This window comes from Xiphophorus hellerii, chromosome 15 (genome assembly GCF_003331165.1).
Source record: "Xiphophorus hellerii strain 12219 chromosome 15, Xiphophorus_hellerii-4.1, whole genome shotgun sequence".
Taxonomy (NCBI): domain Eukaryota; kingdom Metazoa; phylum Chordata; class Actinopteri; order Cyprinodontiformes; family Poeciliidae; genus Xiphophorus; species Xiphophorus hellerii.
In genome coordinates this window covers 19,020,434-19,043,477 of record NC_045686.1, presented here as the reverse complement: position 1 = coordinate 19,043,477, position 23,044 = coordinate 19,020,434, and the positions used below count along the sequence as shown (strand labels likewise).

At 44.4% G+C, this 23,044-nt stretch overlaps 2 protein-coding genes and 1 long non-coding RNA gene across 5 annotated transcripts in view; 2 read left to right on the top strand and 1 right to left on the bottom strand.

Annotated features, from left to right (window-relative positions):
* Nucleotides 1–17,261: 17,261 nt before the first annotated feature.
* irak1bp1 (interleukin-1 receptor-associated kinase 1 binding protein 1) lies at nt 17,262–18,984 on the top strand. 2 transcript variants are annotated; one of them, XM_032586160.1, is made up of 4 exons: nt 17,262–17,602; nt 18,174–18,255; nt 18,334–18,484; nt 18,596–18,984. In XM_032586160.1, the coding sequence occupies exons 1-4, from the start codon at nt 17,352–17,354 to the stop codon at nt 18,823–18,825; spliced, it is 714 nt and encodes a 237-aa protein (XP_032442051.1). In that variant the 5' UTR covers nt 17,262–17,351; the 3' UTR covers nt 18,826–18,984. The 2 variants fall into 2 exon arrangements, with proteins under 2 accessions (XP_032442051.1, XP_032442050.1); XM_032586159.1 differs by having other exon boundaries at nt 17,269–17,602; nt 18,334–18,464; nt 18,573–18,984.
* On the bottom strand, nt 18,833–22,557 carry LOC116734649 (uncharacterized). Of its 2 annotated transcripts, none has more exons than XM_032586163.1 (7): nt 22,295–22,557; nt 21,983–22,124; nt 21,810–21,899; nt 21,611–21,699; nt 21,176–21,340; nt 19,375–19,491; nt 18,833–19,289 (listed from the first exon to the last, which is right to left on the bottom strand). In XM_032586163.1, the coding sequence occupies exons 2-7, from the start codon at nt 22,105–22,107 to the stop codon at nt 19,249–19,251; spliced, it is 627 nt and encodes a 208-aa protein (XP_032442054.1). In that variant the 5' UTR covers nt 22,108–22,124; nt 22,295–22,557; the 3' UTR covers nt 18,833–19,248. The 2 variants fall into 2 exon arrangements, with proteins under 2 accessions (XP_032442054.1, XP_032442053.1); XM_032586162.1 differs by having other exon boundaries at nt 21,180–21,340.
* Nucleotides 22,274–23,044, top strand: part of LOC116734651 (uncharacterized) — a 27,668-nt gene continuing 26,897 nt past the window's right edge. Inside the window, exons 1-3 of the long non-coding RNA XR_004342249.1 lie at nt 22,274–22,387; nt 22,476–22,558; nt 22,830–22,889. This is a non-coding gene — a long non-coding RNA (uncharacterized LOC116734651). The remainder of the gene's footprint in view (nt 22,388–22,475; nt 22,559–22,829; nt 22,890–23,044) is intronic.

The window sequence follows — 23,044 nt, the reverse complement described above, 5'->3', positions numbered from 1 at the left end:
TTCGTTTTTATCAAAAATAAAATGAACTTTTATCTCGTTCAGTGTTTTTTCCCCCCCTTCGTCTAACCAATGTTTCAGCTATCTAGGGTTTTATTTGTTTTGCAACTGCTCCATGGTGGCTTTGAGCAGTCTCCATCTCTCATATTAATCTGTTTAGACTGTCTCTTCCCCCTTCTGTCCGTCTTTGTCTCCTTGTCCCCCCTCAGGGCTGAAAGCAGCCAGGGCTGTAAGGTCCTTCTCTTCCCACAACTGCTCTCAATCACCCCTGTGACTACTCAACTGTCAATCACGTCCACATCAGACCCTCACTGGGCAGACTGAGCCTGCTGGCACACAAACACACGCATTAAAAAAAAAAAGAGGGTGGGAGGGGGGCGACTGGAAAGATGAAGAGAGGGGGGTCTTGTCAACACCTGCTGGGTCTCACTGGAGAATCTGCGGAGACACAGACGCATCTACACTGCAGGGCACCAGTTGTGTAGGTACCACTTTAATTTTGGCCATATTTACTCAGCCTCCCTCCACGTCACCTCCAACCATGCTCTCCTGCCGTGTCAGCATGAGCTGCTCTTCCTCCCAAACTGGAGAGGCCATTTGGCGGCAGCCGAGAACCACGGCGCAAGGCACACATGCAAGAACCGACACAGAGGCACAAACGGGCAGTCATGCAGAAGTCGTGGAAAGTCTGAGGTCAAACAGTTTGCCGCGCTAATATGTCAGCGTACACCTAAAGTCAGGTACTTTCTATAAGCTAAACGAGCTCTGAAATATTGGCTTTTCGAATGCAAAAAAAACCCAACAACTCCCAATTAATTTCGTCTGTTCCTGTCCTAAAACAGATCCATGCACACAGAACACATACGTACAAGCGCGATTCGGGCATGGAAACATACATACAGAGTCCATTAGGATCATGTGTTTGGCCAAAACCGCAGCCCAGAGGGCTCTTTCATGGCTCCATCATTATATCAATAAGTCTTCACATTAATCTCAGCAAAGCAGAGCACACAGCCTATTAGCAGACCAGCAGCGGGGCCACAGACTCTCAGACACAAGCAACATGGTAGTCAGATTTATTCTGTAAACTTGAGAGACAGAAATAAAAAGAAAAAAAAGAAATAGGGCTTGGCTCATCTCAATTTGCATGGCTGCTGTTGAAACAGCAGACTATAGATTGCATCCACTGTCAAACGTTCAACATATGAAATCATAAAAACCTTTTATGTCAGATTGTGCTTTGATAAGGACTCAGAAACACTTGTGATTTTTTTTTGTATATATACAAAGGGCCAAAAAGGCAATATATTCTTTTAGAAATTAAGAGTACGTTTTAAACTTTACCAAGGGATTCCTCATCTTCAGTGTTGTCATTATTATAATATACTGCAGCATCTGTAAAAATTACTGAAGTTTGCAGATGACACCAGTTTATTCTGGAAAATTACGAGTCTGCTCAGAGGCAGGAAGTGACATAATATGCATTTTTGACTTGTCTAAATGAGGTATAGGAACTGAAGTCAGGTGTCTTCCTCACTGAGGAGCATCTGTAAACAGAAATGTTCAGACCTGGATTTAAGTCTGGACTTTAACTGCACCGTTCTAATATGTTTATAGATTCTTTATTTTGAAAGGTTCTCTTTAAACTCAAATTAGTGTAACGTAAGATCATGCAGTGGGAATGAATGTCTTGCTAACATGCTAATTATTTCCTCATAATGAATCAGGATTTGGTCGAACTTAAAAAAAAAAGACTACCACAAAACACGAAGGGTTTGTGTTGAAAGGAAATACACGTAAAGCAGGCAGAGGAGGGGAATAATAAAGGAACTAAGTTGAACTGAGAGGAAGCCTTCTCTGTCTGGACAGGAAAGGGGGTACTTTCACCTTTGACCCTAGTCCACTATTGGTCTGTGGGTGTGTGTGTGTGTTTATCCTCCTCCGTATGCCTCAGAACAGGTTCTTTCAGACATCGGCCAGAAGGACAGATGGTCCTCATCGCCGTGGCAGCCCAATGCAGGTGCGTATGAATGGGGTTTTATGCCTCAAGGTAGAACGGAGGGGGGAAAGTGGAGGGGTGTTGATCATGTGCAGCGCCAATAGGGAGCAGATTTCTGTCACTCCCAAGAGTTAAGAGCATCAGACAGAAAGAAAGAAGAGAGGGATGGAATGACTAAGGAAAGAAGAAAACGTGGTAAGCTGTAAAACTTTGGAGCAACGTCCACTTTTATCACCCCGGATCTGCCCATAGATATAAAAAGCTGTGAAGTATGTTTTTCACTTTTCTTTCATTCCCTGCCATATTTAAACAATAAAAAAAGAGCTATCATCTCAGCAAAGTCCATTGTTCCAGGAATGGCAGCGTCATCTCGGATGACCTCAGATAGTGTTTCACTGTACTTCTTTATTATTCTTTCAACATTTCAGACTGTAAATCCAAGACGAAGAGGATAATAAAGGGGGTATAGAAAAAAAACTAGAAGACAGGTCAAAGGCTACTGGTGTAGAATCTCTTTAGGTTAGGCTGCTACAAACATAGGTAATACTTGTTCACCCATGTAAACATGTACATGGGTACTTGTTTTTTTCTTAAAATGTTTTTACAGAACCTTTAAATAGGCAAGGCTATTTTTGCAAGTGTTTTCACTGTAGAAGCCATTGCATGATTGTCAACAGAGATCTTCATCAATAGTTGAGAGGAATGGAGAAACTCTCAATAAAGTAGCCGATGATTCCAACATGGCAACTGCACCTCATAACCTATAGTAACTATAAAGTTCATGTTAAGGTAGTGACCCTTTCGCAACTACATCACTTAATCATGCAAAGCGCCATGATGGATGTCGGAAGTGAGGTACAGGAGTATTGAACAGAGTGACTGAAGTTGCTTTTGCCAGTTTATTTATAGCTTCTACTTGTTTGAATCAAGCTAATTTGTCTGTGAACGTAACACACCTGGTTGGGGCTCAAAGACCGCAGCATAAAAGTTGGAAATAGCTAGCTTAGAAACCGACCCATACCTCCTCCTTCCTGAGGTCTTGTTACTTATAACATAGTGACGCTGTCATACGTGACGCTACACCGGTGCAGTCTTAAAAAAGTACAAAAGACGAGATGCTAACCAGTTTTTTCCATACATGTTATGGTACGTTCACACCAAACGCGTTATGCGAGTCAAAAACGCGCCTGATGCTTCAAGTTCGTTTGGTGTGAACGCACCATTAGGCTACATGAGAATGTCTCCATGGTTACTAATGGTTAGACGCCTGCCCTTGGCATAATGGGTATCTGATATCTTTCTAATCAGTTTTATTTATAAAGTATTTGAACATTAATCTTCTTACCTTGTAGAAAGTGTTCGCTACAAATCCATGATTACGCCGGGGGCTGACAATCATTATGATTGACGGCTGCAATCCACAGCTGACGTAAATTTCCTCATTGAAAATTATAAAATAAAATGACAAGTTTGGTTTGCATCCTTGTCTGTTCAAGCAGCTGACCGGGCAGCTACCTACAACCATTTTTAAAGTGAAATCAACTAAATAGAAGCAATGTTAGGTTACAGATGTATGTTTTTAGACTAGTTTTAAAGGAGTGTATTGGTTGTTTTGAAGTCCGTCATGGTGGAGTTCTGGAGAGCGCGACGTCACGTGCAAAGGGTCAATAACTGCCTCAAATTTCAATGTTTTTTTGTTGTTGTTTTTCAACAATTTAGCAAAAACAATTCCAGTATCCTAGTGTCTTTCACGCAAAACACATATTTACAAGCGACTTTAGAACAAGACCAAGTTGTAAAGATTTTGTTTGAAAACCAGTAAAGTGCTGTGAGCAAGTGGCTTTTGAACTAAATTCATTAGGTTTTCAATATTTTCAGCCTAATATTGAAACTCATAAATCTCTAATCTGTATCTGCAAGTTGATTTCATAGACAAAATGGCGTTATATTATGGGTCAGGATATTGACTGTACTCACTTTGACAAGGAGTAACAGGCTCTTAAATCTTGAAATGCCGTTGTCTGAATGCCAAAACACAGAACATAAAAAATTTCAGAAGAACACTATTTTCCAGAGGAGGAAAGGCAAGTTGCTAGTGTCTGTGCATGTCCCTGTTTGTGAGCTTACAGTGAGAATGAGTGATTCTCTTTGTTAAACAAAATCTTTATTTAAATATTAGTGCACTATTTTGATAAAGGGTAGGTAGAGATGTTTCTTCATTTTTTTTAAAACATGTCTTGGCAGACAATATAGCAGACAGAATTGTTGTCCGAATGCCAAAAAGAAGCAAAATAGATTTACTTTCACAGGTGGGGTATTAGAGCTTTCGCTATAATGTTCCACCTGAGATATATGTTGAAAAAAAAGAAGAAGCTTTATTAAAATTCACTTTCACTCCAGCATCTCCGGGACCAGCACCGCCAGCCGGAGCACCCGAGCCCGATTCAGCCGGCGTTCCAGCCGGCGCATCCGAGCCCACAACCGCTGCTTCTCCGCCTCTCGTCGCCGCCGAGGATCTTCCGCCTCTCGTCGCCGCTCCGGATCTTCCGCCTCTCGTCGCCGCTGGGGATCTTCCGCCTCTCGTCGCCGCTCCGGATCTTCCGCCTCTCGTCGCCGCTGAGGATCTTCCGCCTCTCGTCGCCGCTGAGGATCTTCCGCCTCTCGTCGCCGCTGAGGATCTTCCGCCTCTCGTCGCCGCTCCGGATCTTCCGCCTCTCGTCGCCGCTGAGGATCTTCCGCCTCTCGTCGCCGCTGAGGATCTTCCGCCTCTCGTCGTCGCTCCGGATCTTCCGCCTCTCGTCGCCGCTGGGGATCTTCCGCCTTTCGTCGCCGCTCCGGATCTTCCGCCTCTCGTCGCCGCTCCGGATCTTCCGCCTCTCGTCGCCGCTCCGGATCTTCCGCCTCTCGTCGCCGCTGAGGATCTTCCGCCTCTCGTCGCCGCTGAGGATCTTCCGCCTCTCGTCGCCGCTCCGGATCTTCCGCCTCTCGCCGCTGAGGATCTTCCGCCTCTCGTCGCCGCTGAGGATCTTCCGCCTCTCATCGCCGCTCCGGATCTTCCGCCTCTCGTCGCCGCTGAGGATCTTCCGCTTCTCATCGCCGCTCCGGATCTTCCGCCTCTCGTCGCCGCTGAGGATCTTCCGCCTCTCGTCGCCGCTGAGGATCTTCCGCCTCTCGTCGCCGCTCCGGATCTTCCGCCTCTCGTCGCCGCTCCGGATCTTCCGCCTCTCGTCGCCGCTCCGGATCTTCCGCCTCTCGTCGCCGCTCCGGATCTTCCGCCTCTCGTCGTTGCTCCCGCTCCAGAGACTGCTCCAAGCCGACAGGGGGCTCTGGTTAGTGGGTTCTCGGCCCTGGTTAGTAGGTTCTCGGCCCCAGTTAGTGGGTTCTCGGCCCCACCTGACTCCCCCAGTGTTCCTCCAGAGTCCCCTAGTTCCGTCCCTCCTCCCGAGACCCCGCCTCTCAGTGCTCCTCCCAAGACCCCACCTCTGAGTGTTCGTCGCCACCTCAGGGCGGCCCCAGAGACTCGTCGTCGCCACCTCAGGGTTGTCCCAGAGACTCTTCGTCGCCGCCTCCAGTGCCGCGGACGGCCGCCGGACCACCTCCGTGGTTCCCGCCTCCAGCGCCGCGGACGGCCACCGGACCACCTCCGTGGTTCCCGATTCCTTTGCCGCCGCCCACCCTGTGGGTAGTTTTGTTTGTTTTTGGACTCTTGGCCCTTCCTTTGCCTCCGCCCACCTTGTGGGTAGTTTTTTGTTGTTTTGGACTCTGGCCTCCCGTCCAGCGCCCCTCCGCCCACCCTTGTTATGTTTTTGAGTTTTGGGCGTCTGGTAGCCGCCCTTGAGGGGGGGTACTGTCATGTTCCGTGTTTTTCCTGTGTATTTATTTCGAGTTTCTGAGTTTCCATGTTGTCCTGTCTTCCCCTTGATTGTCCCCAGGTGTTTCTTGTCCCCGTAATTACCTCCTGTGTATTTAGTGTCACCTGTGTGTCTGTGTCTTTGTCGGGTCCTCGTCTCATTTGGTGTCTAATGTGCGCTCAGTCCTTCGTGTTGTCCTTTCGTCATACCAGTTGCTACCGACGTTGAGCCCTGGCTTCCGCTCAGTCGTGCTGCCTGTGTTTTTGGACTGTTTTGGTTTTTGTTAATTAAATCATCATTATTCATCTAAGCTGGTTCCATTTGCGTCTGCCTCACCACCCCTACACCACCATTATATGACAGAAGGACCCGACCAGACCGATTGGTGAGGCTCGCTTTTAATATGGATCCAGCCGTTTTAAGAAGAACAATAAAGGACTTTGTTGAGGAGGTGGCTAAGCCTTACTCCGCCCGTCAGCGCCTGGGGATAGCCACACGCATGGTCCTTATGTTGGATTACTGGATCCTGCGTCTTCCGCACCTGGGGCTGGCGGAGTTACAGCAGGAGGCAGAGCGGGAGCGCCGGACAGCGATCGCCGTGCTGAAAGGTAACCCTCTGCCTCCCAAGCCGCACAGTCTCTCCGCCAGCCCAGACCCAGCTCCAGCTCCGGGACCAGTAACTCCAGCATCTCCGGGACCAGCACCTCCAGCCGGCGCACCCGAGCCCGATTCAGCCGGCGTTCCAGCCGGCGAATCCGAGCCGACAGCCGCTGCTTCTCCGCCTCTCGTCGCCGCTCCGGATCTTCCGCCTCTCGTCGCCGCTGAGGATCTTCCGCCTCTCGTCGCCGCTGAGGATCTTCAGCCTCTCGTCACCGCTGAGGATCTTCCGCCTCTCGTCGCCACTGAGGATCTTCCGCCTCTCGTTGCCGCTCCGGATCTTCTTCCTCTCGTCGCCGCTCCGGATCTTCCGCCTCTCGTCGCCGCTGAGGATCTTCCGCCTCTCGTCGCCGCTGAGGATCTTCCGCCTCTCGTCGCCGCTGAGGGTCTTCCGCCTCTCGTCGCCGCTCCGGATCTTCCGCCTCTCGTCGCCGCTGAGGATCTTCCGCCTCTCGTCGCCGCTCCCGCTCCAGAGACTTCTCCAAGCCGACAGGCGGCCCTGGTTAGTGGGTTCTTGGCCCTGGTTAGTGGGTTCTCGGCCCCAGTTAGTGGGTTCTCGGCCCCTCCTGTCTCCCCCAGTGTTCCTCCAGAGGCCCTAGTTACGTCCCTCCTCCCGAGACCCCGCCTCTCAGTGCTCCTACCGAGACCCCGCCTCTCAGTCTTCATCGCCACCTCAGGGCGGCCCCAGAGACTCGTCGTCACCGCCTCCAGCGCCGCGGACGGCCGCCGGACCACCTCCGTGGTTCCCGATTCCTTTGCCGCCGCCCACCCTGTGGGTAGTTTTGTTTGTTTTTGGACTCTTGGCCCTTCCTTTGCCTCCGCCCACCTTGTGGGTAGTTTTTTGTTGTTTTGGACTCTGGCCTCCCGTCCAGCGCCCCTCCACCCGCCCTTGTTGTGTTTTTGTGTTTTGGGCGTCTTGTGTTTTTAGCCGCCCTTGAGGGGGGGTACTGTCATGTTCCGTGTTTTTCCTGTGTATTTATTTCGAGTTTCTGTGTTTCTGAGTTTCCATGTTGTCCTGTCTTCCCCTTGATTGTCCCCAGGTGTTTCTTGTCCCCGTAATTACCTCCTGTGTATTTAGTGTCACCTGTGTGTCTGTGTCTTTGTCGGGTCCTTGTCTCATTTGGTGTCTAATGTGCGCTCAGTCCTTCGTGTGTCCATTCGTAATTCAGTTGCTACTGGCGTTGAGCCCTGACGCCCGCCACACCTTCAGTTGTCATCAACTTTGAATTTGTTGTTCAAACTTTGGATTGTTGTTTTTCTGACTTCGTCATTAAAATTGTTTCTTCATTTTCTACCTGGGTCCTCAGCGTTTGCCTCTCCACCTCACACCGCACCTCATGACAAGCAGAAAGGAAAAAAATCCCAACAAAATAAAACAGAGCTGAGAAATCACAGCAACAATAACAATATGCACCACTGAAAATCAGTCAGTACTAATTAATGGAAGATATGTTTAATAGCAACTGTAGTCCAATTTAATGTGTCTATACTTGAGTGAACACCTTTGTAATCACCTGTGTGTGTGTGTGTGTGGGGGGGGGGGGGGTGCATGTGTGTTTGTCATATAAATAAAATGTATGTATATATATATATATCTAATTAATTCTGTTATTTAATTAATTTTAACTTAATAAGATGGCTTCTTAGCCGGAGCACCCGGAGAGAAACCCAAATTAAAAATTGTTCTGTTATTGCTGTGTTTTGATTATTGATTCTATGTTGCATTGTGTTTCTGTGTTTGTAATGATGTAAAGCACTTTGAAATGCCTTGCTGTTGAAATGTGCTATAGAAATAAAATTTGATTGATTGATTGATAAAAGAATAATAATACAAAATCGGTGTGTGTTGTTATCTGTTTGCAATGTTTTTTGTAGTGCAGGACCGCCATCCAATTTCTTCCGCTTATCCATGTATTGGGACGTGCCTGAAACACCCCACCAGGGAGGCATCCAGGAGGAATCTGATCTAGATGCCCAAGTCACCTCAACTGGCTCCCCTCGATGTGGAGAAGCAGGGCCTCTATTTTGAGTCCCTCCTGAATGACCAAGCTTCTCACCCTATCTCTAAGGGAGAGCTCAGACTCTATGGAGAAAACTCATTGTGGCCACTTGTATCCACGGTCTTGTTCTTTCGGTCGTGATCCAAAGCTCACGACCATAGATGAAAGTAGGAATGTAGCTCGACTGGTAAATTGAGAGCTTCGCCTTTCGATTCAGCTCTCTCTTCACCATGACAGACCAGTACAACACCCACTTCACAGCAGATACTGCACCAATCCGCCTATCGATCTCCTGCTCTTCATTCGTGAACAAGATACTGGGATACTTGAACTCCTCCACTTCGGGTAGGACCCTTTCCCGACATGTGTGTCTGTGCATAGAAATCACTCTACCCTTTTCTGGTTCAAGGCCATGGCTTCAGATCTGGAAGGTGGTCAGGTGGTCAGTGGACCGGTCCATACCTCTCTTCACACAAGTGTCCCATGCACCCTCCATCCGGCCGAAGATCCAATGAGACAACAAAGTCGATCATCAAACTGCGACCGAGGGAGTCTTAATCCCAAGAGCACATATGGACATGCTTATGATTGAACGTGGTGTTTATTATAGACAATCCATGATGAGCACAGAAGTCCAACAATAGAACATCGCTCAAGTTCAGATACGGTGGACCGTTCCTCCCAACCACAACCCTCCAGATCTTTACTGCCATTGCCCAGGTGAACGCTGAAGTCCGCCTGCAGAACAAGGGAGACTCTAAGAGGGGCACTGTCCAGTACCCTGTCCAAGGACTCCTCACCTCTGACCTGGGGCAACTCCAGACTGGAAAAGTGTCCAAACCCTCTCAAGGAGACTGGTTCCAGAGCCAGTGCTGTGTGTTTTGTTGAGGTGATTCTCACTATTTCTAGCTGGAACAGCTCAACTTCATGAAGCAGTTCAGGCTCCTTCCCCACCAGAGAGGTGACATTACACGTCCCAAGAAGAATGTCGGCTCTCATCCTCGGTTACAGTATCAGATCGCCACGGTCCCTGCTCTCGGCCACCACCCATCACACATGGCACCCGGCCCCTTTGGTCCATTGTCAGGGCCTCCTAAACTGCTTAATTTATCTGGTGCTGGTTGGATAGATTCAGCTTGACATCTCACATCTCCTTCCATCTCTAGAAAGTCCTGGATTTGCTGTGATACAAATTTTTTAGCTGCATTACCAAGCTTATCCATTACCGTTTTTGCTTTGGCAGACATTTCTTGGAGTGCATCACTTTGCATTTTGCTTGCTTCGTGATCGCTCTGTATGTTCTTTAATCCTTGCTGGGTCTTCCTTACATCCTGTGTTTTTAAGCAAGAAATCAAATTGTTGTCCTTGACAGCTGGCACGGTCGACTGAATTTCACTACCATTTTGCTTTAGGACTCTCTTTTCTGTGAGTTTATTGCCAGCCTTCTCGTATATTGCCTGAAGTTTGGCATTCCCGACGACGAGCTCCTTCCGATGCTGTTCGAGTTGGTGATAATTGTCAATCCAGTATTTGTTAGCAGCGTACTGGCTTCGAAGCGCATCGATTTTATTCTCCAATGCGTCCCTGTAACTACTCAAGGTTTTGATTTCTTTTTTCAAAGCTGAAAAGTCATTCCAAACTTTGTCACCAAGTCCGACTTTGTAATTTAACTCTTCAAATTGCTCCTCCAACATTCTGTTGTTCGAACGCAAGATCTGGAGCTTCTCTTCAGATTTTCCGCGCTTTTCCTGCAGTTGGTTTTGTTTGTCTAGTTTTTGTTTGGCTTCCTCAATTTGGTTTTGCAGCAAGACGTTCTGTTTTTTCAGAACTTGCTTCTGATTTTTCACTCTTTCGTAATCTTCCAGTGTACCTGAATCGTTCAGTTTGGAATTTAAACACTCAAGTTCTTGCTCCAGAGCCCTGTTGCTTTGAAGGAGAATCTCAATTTGTTCCTTTTTCAGCTCATATTTCTTTTCTGTAGCTGTCTTATCTACAAGTTTCTTTCTTGCGTCCTTGACTTGCTTTTCTAAGTCTTTGTTGGCCTGGACGCAATCCTTCATTTTTTTTGTAAGGTCGTCCTGATCATCTTCAAAAGAACTGCAGTCTGTCAGCTTAATATCGATCGAGTCCATCTGCTTAGTCGACATGTCATTATTTTCATTGATTTCCTTGGTTTCATCAATGAGAAGGCATTCACTGTCAAGCAGTTCCTGGTCTTTTCCTTTGCGGAAGCATGAAATCTTTTTGAAAAAAGACATTTTTCTGACTGTTTGAGAGTTTTTTAAAAGTAGAAGCAAGTTGAACACAGTAAGCACACGCTATCTCTGTCAGGAACAAATTCTAAGTGAAACAGAGTTTGTGAAACAGTCTGGTACCTTTGCTACATCATTGATGACATCACAGCCAAACCTCTATGACATCACTGGCTCTGTCTCTCTCTCTCTCTCTCTCTCTCAACCATTTTGGGAGACCGATAACTTCATGTGAGGGTCCAGTCACTAGCCATGGTGTCCGGTTTGTTTATTTTTGTGTTTTCTGTGGAATGCCTGACATCCGAGGACACAGCAGACAGGAAGGTCAAAATTGCAAAGCTCCAAAGGCCCAACAAACATTATTAAATTCTAATTTGTTATAAAAGACTTTCAGGGAGCAGCGTTGTGAAACTATTAGCCACTTCTCTAGTTATTTGCGTATACGAAGAGGTCTTTTTGCACACGATGAGCAAGTCAACTTTAAATCTAAAGTACACATACACTTGGTAGCTTTACATGCGGCGGCGGTGAACTTAAGATGAAAGAGGAACTTAATGTTTTAATTTTTCTACGGGGCAAAAAATCCAGTTTGTTCAAGTTTGAGGTTTGCTTGTTTAAAATGACCAACCTGAAATTAGATTCTAAAGGGCTGAAAAACCTATCACGATATAAATGTAATGTCAGTCGATGTCAATAATTATTGATCGGTTTTTCGTTTAAAATATCTGAAATACTTCCAAACTGGTGGCATGATCTTCCCTGTTTTCACTTCATGCCGTTGTTTATTTTTAAGGAGCTGTATGAGGCACGGAGGCGGAACATGTTGTTGCTAGGTAACCAAAGAGTGAGTGAGTTGCTAGGTAACCAAAGAGTGAGTGAGTTGCTAGGTAACCAAAGAGTAAGTGCGATAATTGATGCCACCAACCTTGCTTATCAGCTAAAAGCCTTTCCCCAGCCTACATCCCTCAGAATGCCGTGCAGTGCTGTATTGAATATTCTGTATTATCTATTAATATTACTCATGTGTCTATTGCAATATACTGTATATAGTTACTGATTTATTGTCCAGCCCAAGCACTATATGATGCAAACAATCAGAAGTGCAACTCTGGGAACATTTTATAACTGTAGCAACTACTGATCCAGACAATTGATCAAGTCAGAGTTCCCACTTTTTCAAATGGATTTTTTCTGATTTTAACTCAGTAATTCTCATTTCCCAGCACAAATCAAAAGCAGTATTAAGGTTGACATTTTAACTCGAGGGTATTTTGAACCTCTGATAGTCAAAACGTTGTCTTTGTCTGTGATAAAGGTTGATTTCTGCAAACTTTCAGACATTACAACTTCTGAGTACAGTCAGAAAGCTTTTATAATATAAACTTAGCTGTTTATAATTTCCTCTGTGTTATGAAACGTTTAAGCTAGTTAATATTTAATACCAGGAAATCTAAGAACTATTGTGGTCCCTTGCAGTAAAAGCAAAGTAGGCAGCTGGGTCATTGTTTTGCAGAATCTCATTTTCCTGAATCTACACAGCTAGACTAGAAACTGAGTTTTCAGTCACTTTCACTTTGGAAATTGTTTCTAAAAATCAGATTTGCTCACGAGACTGCACAGTGCTGCAGTTTCTAACAACAACAGCAGGAGAAATGTTTGACGGAAAGTAGAAAGAGCGAGAAAAACAAAGGAAATGGACACTTGAAAGACTTCAGTCACTTAGCTTTCTGATAAATAGCCGCCTTTTCAAAAATGACAATAACTGTAATGAAAACCAACTATATGCCTTGCTGCAGCCTCCACAAGTGAACCATGTGCTGTCTGACTTGAAATCTGTGTGGAGGGGTGTGTGTGTGTGTGTGTGTTTTGCCCTAAAACTATGTGCAGGGAATCTTGCACTCATTAGTGCAAAGCCTCAGTGTAGACTAGCTCCAGTTGCAGCAGTAAATGCTGCCTTTGAACTTTTAATAGAGCCCTGAAACCCAACTAGGCCTTAAAAAATACAAATCTGCAGGAGAGAAAGGGGCAGAAATAGCAACTCACGAGAGCGTGAGACGAAGACCGGCTGCAGGAGTTAAACCGCCGAGCGATAATTGATTATTTTAAATAATACCCGAAAAACGGGTCAAAATCACTCCCGACGTGGTCGCACGATCGAGGCACCATGTTGCGCCCGCACCTGTGTGCGTGTGTGTGTGTGTGTCTACACCTTGATGCAGTTGGATGCAATTAAAACATGCAGCTTGTTCTGTGGGGCAGTTGGACTTGTGGGCATTTTACCAGAGTGCGGGTTTCTGCTGCAAAACCATCTGCAACAAACAGATGTTTAGTCTTTATGAGGTCTTTACAACAGGTTCGGCAAGGATGTGTGCGTACGCGTGCGTGTTTTGTGCGCGTGTGTGTTGGCGTACACAGGTTTCTGGGTTAGACCCAAGATGGAAACCTCTCATCCGTAAGCTGTAAAAGAGCAGAAATGGAAATGAGCAGGAAATTCAACTTTTTGCTCCAACAGCCATCGTTTTACAGGTTTGGATGTACAGGAAGGAGGTAAATCGCAGGCCAGCTGTGCGCGTCCTAAGCTGGGCGAAGAGCAAACAGCGCAAGAAGTGAGCATAAATTAGATGCTTCATCATTGCTTGGATTATTGGTTTATTTTCCGAGACTCTGTGCCGGTGCGAGGATTTGCTGGGCGGTGGGAGTGCAGCGGGGCTGCGAGCCGGACTGTTTATTTGGCTGGGTGCTGTTTACGGAGATGGGCGCTGTGGAGCTGAGTGACAGCAAGAGGAAATTCTTCTGATAATATACTGACATGCTGAGAATCCAGCGGGGAACTTGGCTCTCCAAAATGAACTGAAAACACGGGATGTTTTATGAAAACCCGTCTGTTACAAATCTGACTTTGTGGAAAGTGTAAAAATGATCTGAGCCTGCTAACTTATGGTCATCGTCACCTTCCAAAAGATGATTTATGTTTAAAAAAAACAAAAAAAACAATTATGTTTGGCAAAAAAAAGAAAGAAAAAGACTTATGTAATCATTTTAGGAAGGTGACGAAATTAAATGACTAAATTACCATCACAACAAATTACAAATCTTTTCACTTTCTAACAACTGAAAAGTTGTGATGGTGTTCTTAGTCTATAAATATTACTCTCTGTTCATCTAAAGGCATTTTTATCATTGTAATACCGTGGTAAAAGTGTACCACCATTCAATCTGTGTGACAAATAAATTCAAAGATTCCCAGTCTCGCTTATTTTTCCCAGCACATGGATTTTTTGGACATGCTGGAATAAAACGGGACAATATTAAACAAACCATTGTATAGGAAAACAATAATATAAGAGGAAACTAAGATATTTCATCCCAGTTTCCATCGCAATCCCCACAGTATGATGCAGCCGACACCATGTTTAACCAGGGGGAAGTGTTTTCAGCGTTACGTGTGGTTCCTCTTGTCTGTCAATAGGGCTCTTTATGTCCTTGTTTTAACAATGGCTTTTTTTTCTTGTCTTAAAACTACAGTAGATTTGTGCACAGCTATTGATCTCTGCAGCTCCTCCAGCGGAACCGTGGACCTCGTGTTAAATTTCTCCTACTGCTCACTCACAAACCTCTCATGTCGACGCAGAACAGCTTTATTTATACCACAGCTTCTCTTCACAAACAGAAAAATAGCTGCTTTTAATGTTACACCTTAACTTTAATTCGCCCCTTGTCTCCCTCATAACAGCTCTCCTTGCCTCCCAGCTAACAACAGAGTAATAGCAATACATAAAAGTTTAAATGATTAAAGTTCCTATATAAAAAACATTTTAGGAGGCAGGACAAATTAAACCCACAGTCGCTTGGTACCTCCTGCTGGCTGAGCAACGATCACCACCTGAAGCTGTTGTTAAAAAACTAACTGATAAGTGCTGGGTTTACAGCTCCGCGTCCTGACGGGATGACTGTAGACGGAAACACTTAAGAGTCTAACATTTGGGCGTGCCGAGGTGGCGTAGGGGATAGAGGGACCCATGTTTGGAGGCCTTCAGTCCTCGACGCGGCCGTCGCGGGTTCGACTCCTGGATCCGACGATATTTGCCGCATGTCTTTCCCCCCTCTCCTTCCCCCTTTCCTGTCAGTCTACTTTCATATAAGGGACACTAGAGCCCATAAAAGACCCCCTGGCGGGGTAAAAAAAAATAAAAAGAGTCCAACATTTATCGTCTGCTATCAGAGATCCAAAGAGGAAATCCTGAAAACGGAAAAACCCAGAGCATTTACACAACAAAGCCGAAGACAGACGCAGCAGAGAGCGAGCTGTAGGTTTTTATCAGCCCCAAAGTAAAAAATAAATAATGATAATAATAATTATAAAATAAAACACTAGAGGGGGAAGAAATGCAGCGTAAACTATATGAAATATGGCAACGCGCACAGAGCGAAGTCTGGAGATTTTCTTGCACAATATGAAAATAAAACCGCCATAAAACTGCAAGGGGCCTTGATTGTGGTCTATGGAGAAACATGGAGGGAGGCCAACGCAGCCAGCTTGGACCGAACGAGACGGAAGGGGAGACATATCAACAGATTTAGAGATCGTTACAGTCAAAGCTGTTCTTCAAATGTGACCACAGTCTCAATCTATACAGAGCCCAGCTCCTTTCATATCCACAGATGAGAGGGACAGAACCTCCCCGATCCTGTTTACTGTGCTCTTTACGATAAATCTTTACAGCCTTGTTTTATGGAAGTCATCATATGAAGTTAAACTTATGGTCATCATGTTGACATCTGAAAGCACCTTAGCCCTATGATGAATGCCAGAGTTATTTTAAAAAGGACAGTGAGTGATCCACCATTCGGCTTTGACACCGGAGGTAGACTTTTCTTTCTTTTTTTTTTTAAGAGCGATTCCTCATTAAAAAATATAAGAAGAATCCTCTGAACTTCAGTAGAGCTTTTAACAGTATGAGTCTCCTTTCTCCGTCCTATGAAAACATCCCATCATACTGTGCTTTATCCCTCTTGGCCGGAGCGACGCATCAGATGTGGGGCTTTTCACAGAGCGTACCAGGGGACCGGCGAAACCAGAGACAACAACAACAAATACGTCCTTGTATTTTTAGGTTGTGATTATAATGCTCATTTCACAGTTTAATGCTCTAAGGAAACCAAATAAACTTTGCCGTACAGAGTGGAACCGGCGAGATCGAGATCAAATCTCTACTGCTTCCAAATGGGTTTTAAAACAAACAACAAAAAAAACCCAAAGCACACCAAAAACTTCTGACAATCCCAGTTTGTGGGACATTTATTAATCCTTACTATTTGAGACACGTTTCTTTTTATATTTATGTCATAATTAACCTTCTTTATCTGCCAGTAAGCTGGTTTACATTAAACCAAATGTGAACTTCTCTAAATACCAATTTATTTTGACTATGAGTATTTCTGTAGTCTTTACCTTAAATGTTCTTAAAAACATCAAGAGGCAACACCAAAAGTTGGCACATTTAGACAGAAGGTGATCTAGATTGCAATATATACTGCATACACCCCATCTGTTTGCTAACTGTTGCAGTTTGCTGCCATCTACTGAGAAATCAGAGGTACTGAAGCATTCAAACGCTTTCATTAATGTACCGTCATAAACAAACACTGTAGCAGCCAATACATTATAGTTTAATACTTTCATTATTATTTGTACACTGGGCCTCCAAAAGTATTAACTCTGACATTTTTCTCATTTTACTACAGGATAAACATCCTTTAAAAAAAAACAAAAAAAAAACATAAAAGTTGTAGTATGTAGTTGGGACATTTTATGTACAATTTGCCCCTGGTTAATGATTAATTTTCATATGTGGGACATTTACTTACATTTTACTTAGCTACATTTATAAACCTTTTGCAAAGAAAATACCTTAAGAAAGTAATTTTACTAAATTGGGTTTTATTTTTAGTTTAGTAAAATTGTGATATACCAGTACTCTTGAATGAAATTTCTCGGTACTCTATCCACTTTACAGTGTTAGTAAATAAAAACATATTTTACTAAAACTGCATAAGACTCTGACACACAGTCTTTGTTACAGCGAGACTTTATTTAATATTCTAATTCTATTTCTATCTGCTGAGCCTCTTATGCTATTTGGAGGTCAAGTAAATACATGGTATTTAATTTCCCTTCGGGCTCAATAAAGTATTTTTGAATTGAATTGGTAAACAGTATACACTGTTACTGAAATTACTTTACTATACTTTAGTTTTTGTTCCATTAGTTTTACATTGGGGGAAAAAAAATACTTGGAAAAGTCCTTAAAATGTGTTATTTGCTAATATATATCTTTGTAAGTTTTTTTCAAATTGAGCTTTAAAATACCAGAATTTGCACATAACTATTTTTTATCTGTCTGGTGAAATTATTGCAAAGTATTCAGGTAGCCATTTTACGTAATACTTTTTTAATAGCTACTTTTAGCTTTGAGTAAAAACATACCGAACTACTAGCTAGCGTACCCACCGTTAATCTTTGCACTACAAGTCCCAGGAAGCCTTTCGTCCGTCGCCATAGAAGCGGGAAGTTCACTTGAGCTTCGTTTCCACTATGAACGCCCCGGTTCGCATCTTCGCCGCTGTGCCAGCGGCAGAAACCGACGGTAAAGACAAACAGCAGGGCCTGGAGGTAACATGTCTCAATAAGCCGGTGAGGGAGGTTCAGGTGACCGGGGTGGCGGAGGTTTCCTGCCCGGCCGACCGAGCGTGGCTGCTGGTCAGCGTGACCAGCACGAAGGACTCGATAAACGAGGTGACAAACAGCATTTCACGGCGACTGGAGTACATTTTCCAGACGATCAGGTAAAAGCAACCGAGCTTAGACAGTGGCACATTCGTGTCGTAACGTTAACTAGGTTTTGTTCCTAGGGGTAACCGGCATGCAGTGCGTGGGAAAAGTATTCCTTTAACCTTTCCACACTTTCGACACATTGCCCCCATGAAACTCAATATTATTGTGCTCTAATATAGCAAACCAAAAAGGAAGGAAATTGTTCTAAATGTTTTTCATAAATAAAACTGCGTGGCTTGAATTTTTTTTTTTAATCACGTAGTTCCTTAGATTGCAATATTACATCAGACCAAAAGAAATCAAATAATAATTTACATTAAAAAAACACGTTTAACACCTGCTTCAAGATTATTTTCAAAAGTACTTTCAATCTGACAAAAGAGCCTCATTGGAAAGCATATTCTAATTTAATGTATATTGTTACTAGCTATAATGTTGCTAACAATAATAATAATTTGATAAATGTTGCAACCTTTCAGTACTAAAATTTTGCTTACTCAGGATGCTACGAATCCACTCCTGCTATTTACAAAAAAAGTCCCTTATATTTAGTCTAATATAGCTTTCTCTCTTTCTCCTTAGACAACATGGCGTCGGCGAGGAACACAGAACAGTGAGACGGACTCTTCGCCGACACGCTGAGGCCTACGCCATGGATGCAGAGGTGAGGTGCTTGGACAGCTAATTGGTTTTGCAAGAGTAGAGTTTCCTGACCTGACAGCGTTGCCAAATGTTCCCACAGATCCTGGTGACCTTCTCAGAATTCAAGAAGATGGAGCAGACGTGTTGCGTCCTATTGGAAAAGCTGGATAAGAGTGTCCAAGTGGGGACGCCTCGGTTCTTCCACAGCGCTGCGTGCCTGAGCGAGCTGAGGTGCTTACAGCTCCAAACGGGTATCGTCTCGTTTAAATCAAATGCAAGAGTTGTAACCGGTGTGCTTGTGTTGGGTGGTGTTTCTTTGTTGTTGTTTTTTTTTTTAAGGCTTCGTGCGTCTGTGTCAGCAGTTGAAAATGCTCAACAGAAGGCCAGTAAGATCGCTCAGCTACTGGGGGAAAGTTTGGGAGCCACGCTGCTGGTCAGAGAGGAGGAGACCAAGGAGTGGAGGAATGAAGAGGAGGCTACAGGTGGCGAACGCAGCTCGACGCACCTTCTTCCTCTCCTACCTACAGCCACCGCCACCTCGCAAGTGTCCGTTTCCTTCAGCTTCAGAGACAAAAGCAGGAAAAAACTCTAAACACACATTTGGAGAGTCTAGAAACACTTTATTTCACGCCTGAACAGATGTTCAAATTTCAGAGTCTTTGCCAAAGTCGAGGCAGTCCCGGTGGCTTTCATTAAAATCATCTGCACATTCTAAGCTAAAATACTGTAAATTATATATTTTTTAAAAAGTGACTTTGACTTTCTTACATTTGTTACTTCCAGTACCAGTAATACCAGTATTCGTCTCCATATTCCAAAAAGGCAAAAGTGAATCCCAGTGAGGAGAGATTCAGTGTGTGTCTCTGATTTACACGCCCATTGGTGTTCAATACCTGTCCTGGAAGAAATGTCACGACAAACTGAGACCAAGCAAAACCGTCCCAGTCAGGCGTCCTCGGTCTCGTCCTCTGGGAACAGCTCCCTGAGCCAGTCCTGCATGACGAAGCGCGTCCCGTCAAAATGTGTGAAGTAATTCTCCAGGGTGGGAATGTCCGGCTACAAACATCCAACCGTCAGCTCAAGATGCGAGGAGTGTGCGAGTATAAAACAAACCTCAAGTTCTGCGGCAGTACGTACTTACCCTCATCCCTGTGATGCGCTCCAGCTGTGTTTGAGGCAAGTATGCAACCATCAGAGAAGAGGGTCCAGGTCCGCCGAACAGCACCTTGTAATGTGGCGTCTTCTCCGCCTTTGTGTTCTGTTTTCACACAAAACAATGTACATCTTCTTTTTTCTTAATCAACAAGGTCTCTATACAGTCTGATTGGATTTGACATCAACAAGCACTCAGAATGGGTCTGATATTAAATAAAATAAGGATATATAGCAAAGTATCACATGCCCACAATTGGGAATAGTAGATCATATTCTTATTTAAAGAAACTTGTGACAGTGCATGGCATCAGGAACTCTTTGGAATACTAGGAGATTTTAAATAAAACCCAGTTTTCTCTATAAAAAGGAAATTGTTTTCTATTGGGTCTCCATAACAATCATTAACTAAAAGTCAACCGGTTGTCTAGTAGTCTTGTCCTACCATCACAAATGCAAACATGGGAAGTCTACTACTCTAAATCTATAGGACGTTTAATGTCGCTGCATTCTTTGGTCGGATGTTGCTAAATTTTTCCAGCAACAAACAGTTTGGTTTGGTGTGAAACAAAACAGGACTGGGCAATAAAATAACATCTGTTGGGATAGACATGTGATCAATATCAATAGAAGATTTGTCCGAAAGAATTTTGATAATTTTATTTAACTCCAATCCAGAGTCGCAGGACATTCTGGGCGGACGTAGGCAGAGGAAAGGCTTTTACCGCTAAACGTCTCACCGACTCGGCTACGAAATGTTGGTGGCATCAGCTAACTCACTCTTGATAAGCTAGCAACAACTTATGTAACTTGCACAGTAGCAGTTTCATGTTGCCTCCAACATACAGTTCCCTCCTCGGAGGTCTGTGTGTAGTTGAAGAGGACTCAACGTGAACTTCTGCCGGAGACGTAATGTGCTGAGGTGAACAGGAAGCTGCTTGGTAGGAAACAATGTTCACATTGAACTGATAATGTTGAGAGTCGGCGCAACCAGTCGCAAGGACACATTGCGTGACTGCCACTCTTTGTGCAGCTGACAATTACGTGGTGGAGAATAAACAGGGCTAGGTGCCCAACTAGCTCATCAAACGGGCTAGCATCCATTCGGATTATGGGAGGTGAAGGAGTTTGTCACAAGAAATGTAGGTAATAAGTACGCTTGACTATAAAATCTTGACCATCCGCGGACAATGCTTTCACCACTTATAAAGATTGGGGTGGAGTGAAAGGAGAAAATGAGCACAACAGCTCTAGAGGAAATTGTGAATAAAAGAGGAAAGGCCACGTCTCAAGGTTGGCAGTACTTTGGATAATTTAAAACCAAAAACGACCAATAATTAAAAGGATCAACTGATGAAATGCTTATATTGCAATACTTTTTCAGCTGTACTGTCCAGCCCTTAAACAAAATATGTGTAAAAAAAAAAAAGTACCTCGTCCTTACTCATGAGTATATGGAGGATCAAGTTCTTTGTTAGAGTAACATTGAAAAAACTCTGTTGTATTCTCCAATAATTGAAAATGGGTTGCCAGCCACATTGGCTCACCAGACACAAAGTTCTTATCCTATGGCATTCTTAGTCTTCCAACCTAAATCTTATAGAAACTCTGTAGGGTGCTCTGGAGAAAGCATAAGAGCAAAACAAGGAACCTATTGTATCTAAGATTACGTAAAGAGGAATGAACAGAGTTCTCCATATCTGAATCCTCCAGGAGAGCTTACAAATGTGTCCAGTCCTGTGAGTTATTGAAACAGAACGACCTTAAAGATATGAATGAGTTCTGCTCACCAACCTCAGAGTTCGAATACATTCTGTCCACCCACTCCTGAGGAGCTCGCAGTTCTTCGTCCCAGCTCACCACCACCCCGATCATGTGGCCCTTCCTCTCCATCACCACCTCTCCGACCCGCAGGAACACAAACGGGGGCCGAGGGCTACGCACCGCCTTGGAGGCTGCAGGGACAAAAGGTGTGCAGGTTTTTAAAGCAAGTACTGAAAGGGAAATCAATCACAGGGAAGACAATGGCATCAGGGCTCCTTGTTTAAGTCTACTACTAGATAATATCCAGATAAGTTGTTAGTGTCATTAGTGGTGATTATAATACCTTAGACGACGATCAAACACTAGAGATTCACAAATAACACTGGGTGAAACTGGCAGCAGCACGGAAATATCACCGTATCTAAAGTCAAGAGACGAACATATCCTGGAATTTCACAAACCTCCAAAGAATCCATGATCATTATCAAATATCATGGTTTCTATTGGTGGAGACACTTGTTCCTCTTCTTGTCCCAACCCAACCAGAGACCTGCAGGAAGTCAGAATATTTGTTTACAAGAAGAAGCTGCGTTTTGGGTTTGCTTACTAAACCTAAATGGAAAGAATAGAGTTTATTTCAAAACTTAAAAGTCTACTCACTTAACTTTGGACAACTGCTGGTTTGTCCAGTCACTCCACGCAGTAGCGTTAAGGTATGACGTTCTCCACTGTTTCCATATGCGGAGCAACCTGAAACGCATTTAATAATATATCCCTGTATTATCACAATGTAATTACATTACTTAAAGGGCTTTTACAGCGCTACCCCTTACCGCGTGGTTGCGTGGTAGCGCTGCGCCGCCGTAGAGCCGCACCACCGGGAGATGTAGTACTGCGCGGGCACGGCGGAGAGCAGGAGCGCGATCTGCAGCGCGGCGGCGGGGCCGAGCTGAGGCATGGCTGCGCAGCTGACACCTGAAGGCGGACAGGCGCGTCAGGTGCATGCGGGGAGTGCGGAACTACTGAAGCCAAAGTCTACGTAGGCTGTGTTTTGTTTAGCCTCCGTAAGGAAAGTTTTACTGAAATGTACTTATTACAACTTAAAGAAGAAAAAAGCTTTAACATAGTAACAGTAGCTCTCTTACCTCTTTCTGAAGTCCAAACTTTCCTCTCTTATCTGCTCAACATTGTGCTGCGGAGAGTTGGTTGCGCCTGGGAAGCCTGAGCAGAGTGACGAGGTTTCACTTCTGTTTTATTTACATAAACTGCAACCCATGCCGCCGCCACCTGTGTATTTACAGTATTTCGAAAAACTTTCCGAAACAGGTGCTCTGCCCAATCACAGCAGCCCACGGAGGAGCGGACGGACCTTTAGCGACCGGCCACGTCAGGAAGCTCGTCAGGTCCGGGTGAGTGGAAAAGTGACACATGCGCTTTAGCGACGCAAGAGGGCGTAGTTTTTCACCCACTGCCGCAAAAGCCACTTAATAGGAAATAAATCTGAACAGCGCTGAGAACTTCACAAATGTAATTACAAAAGTGAAACTCAGATATAATATAGATTAATTACACAATGATATATTTTTTTACAAATTTATTGATATTTTTCTATTACTGAAAATGATCCAAAATTATATGTAAACAGTAACGAAAGCAAGATTGTTTCGGATTGTTTCATAGCTCAAGCGATCGTGGGGAAGAGTGCAAGCAGATCCATGAAAAATTGAATGGAAGGAAAAGGTGAGGTAGAAAATGCAACAACACATAGACTGTAGCTGGAACCTACCTGCTTCTAAACGTCCCAAGCCTTTTATCCGGGCTAAGAGAAAGAATCAGACTGCGCTGTTGTTGCTCAGTGGTCCAAAATTTGCTTTATCATATGAAAGTACCTTTTG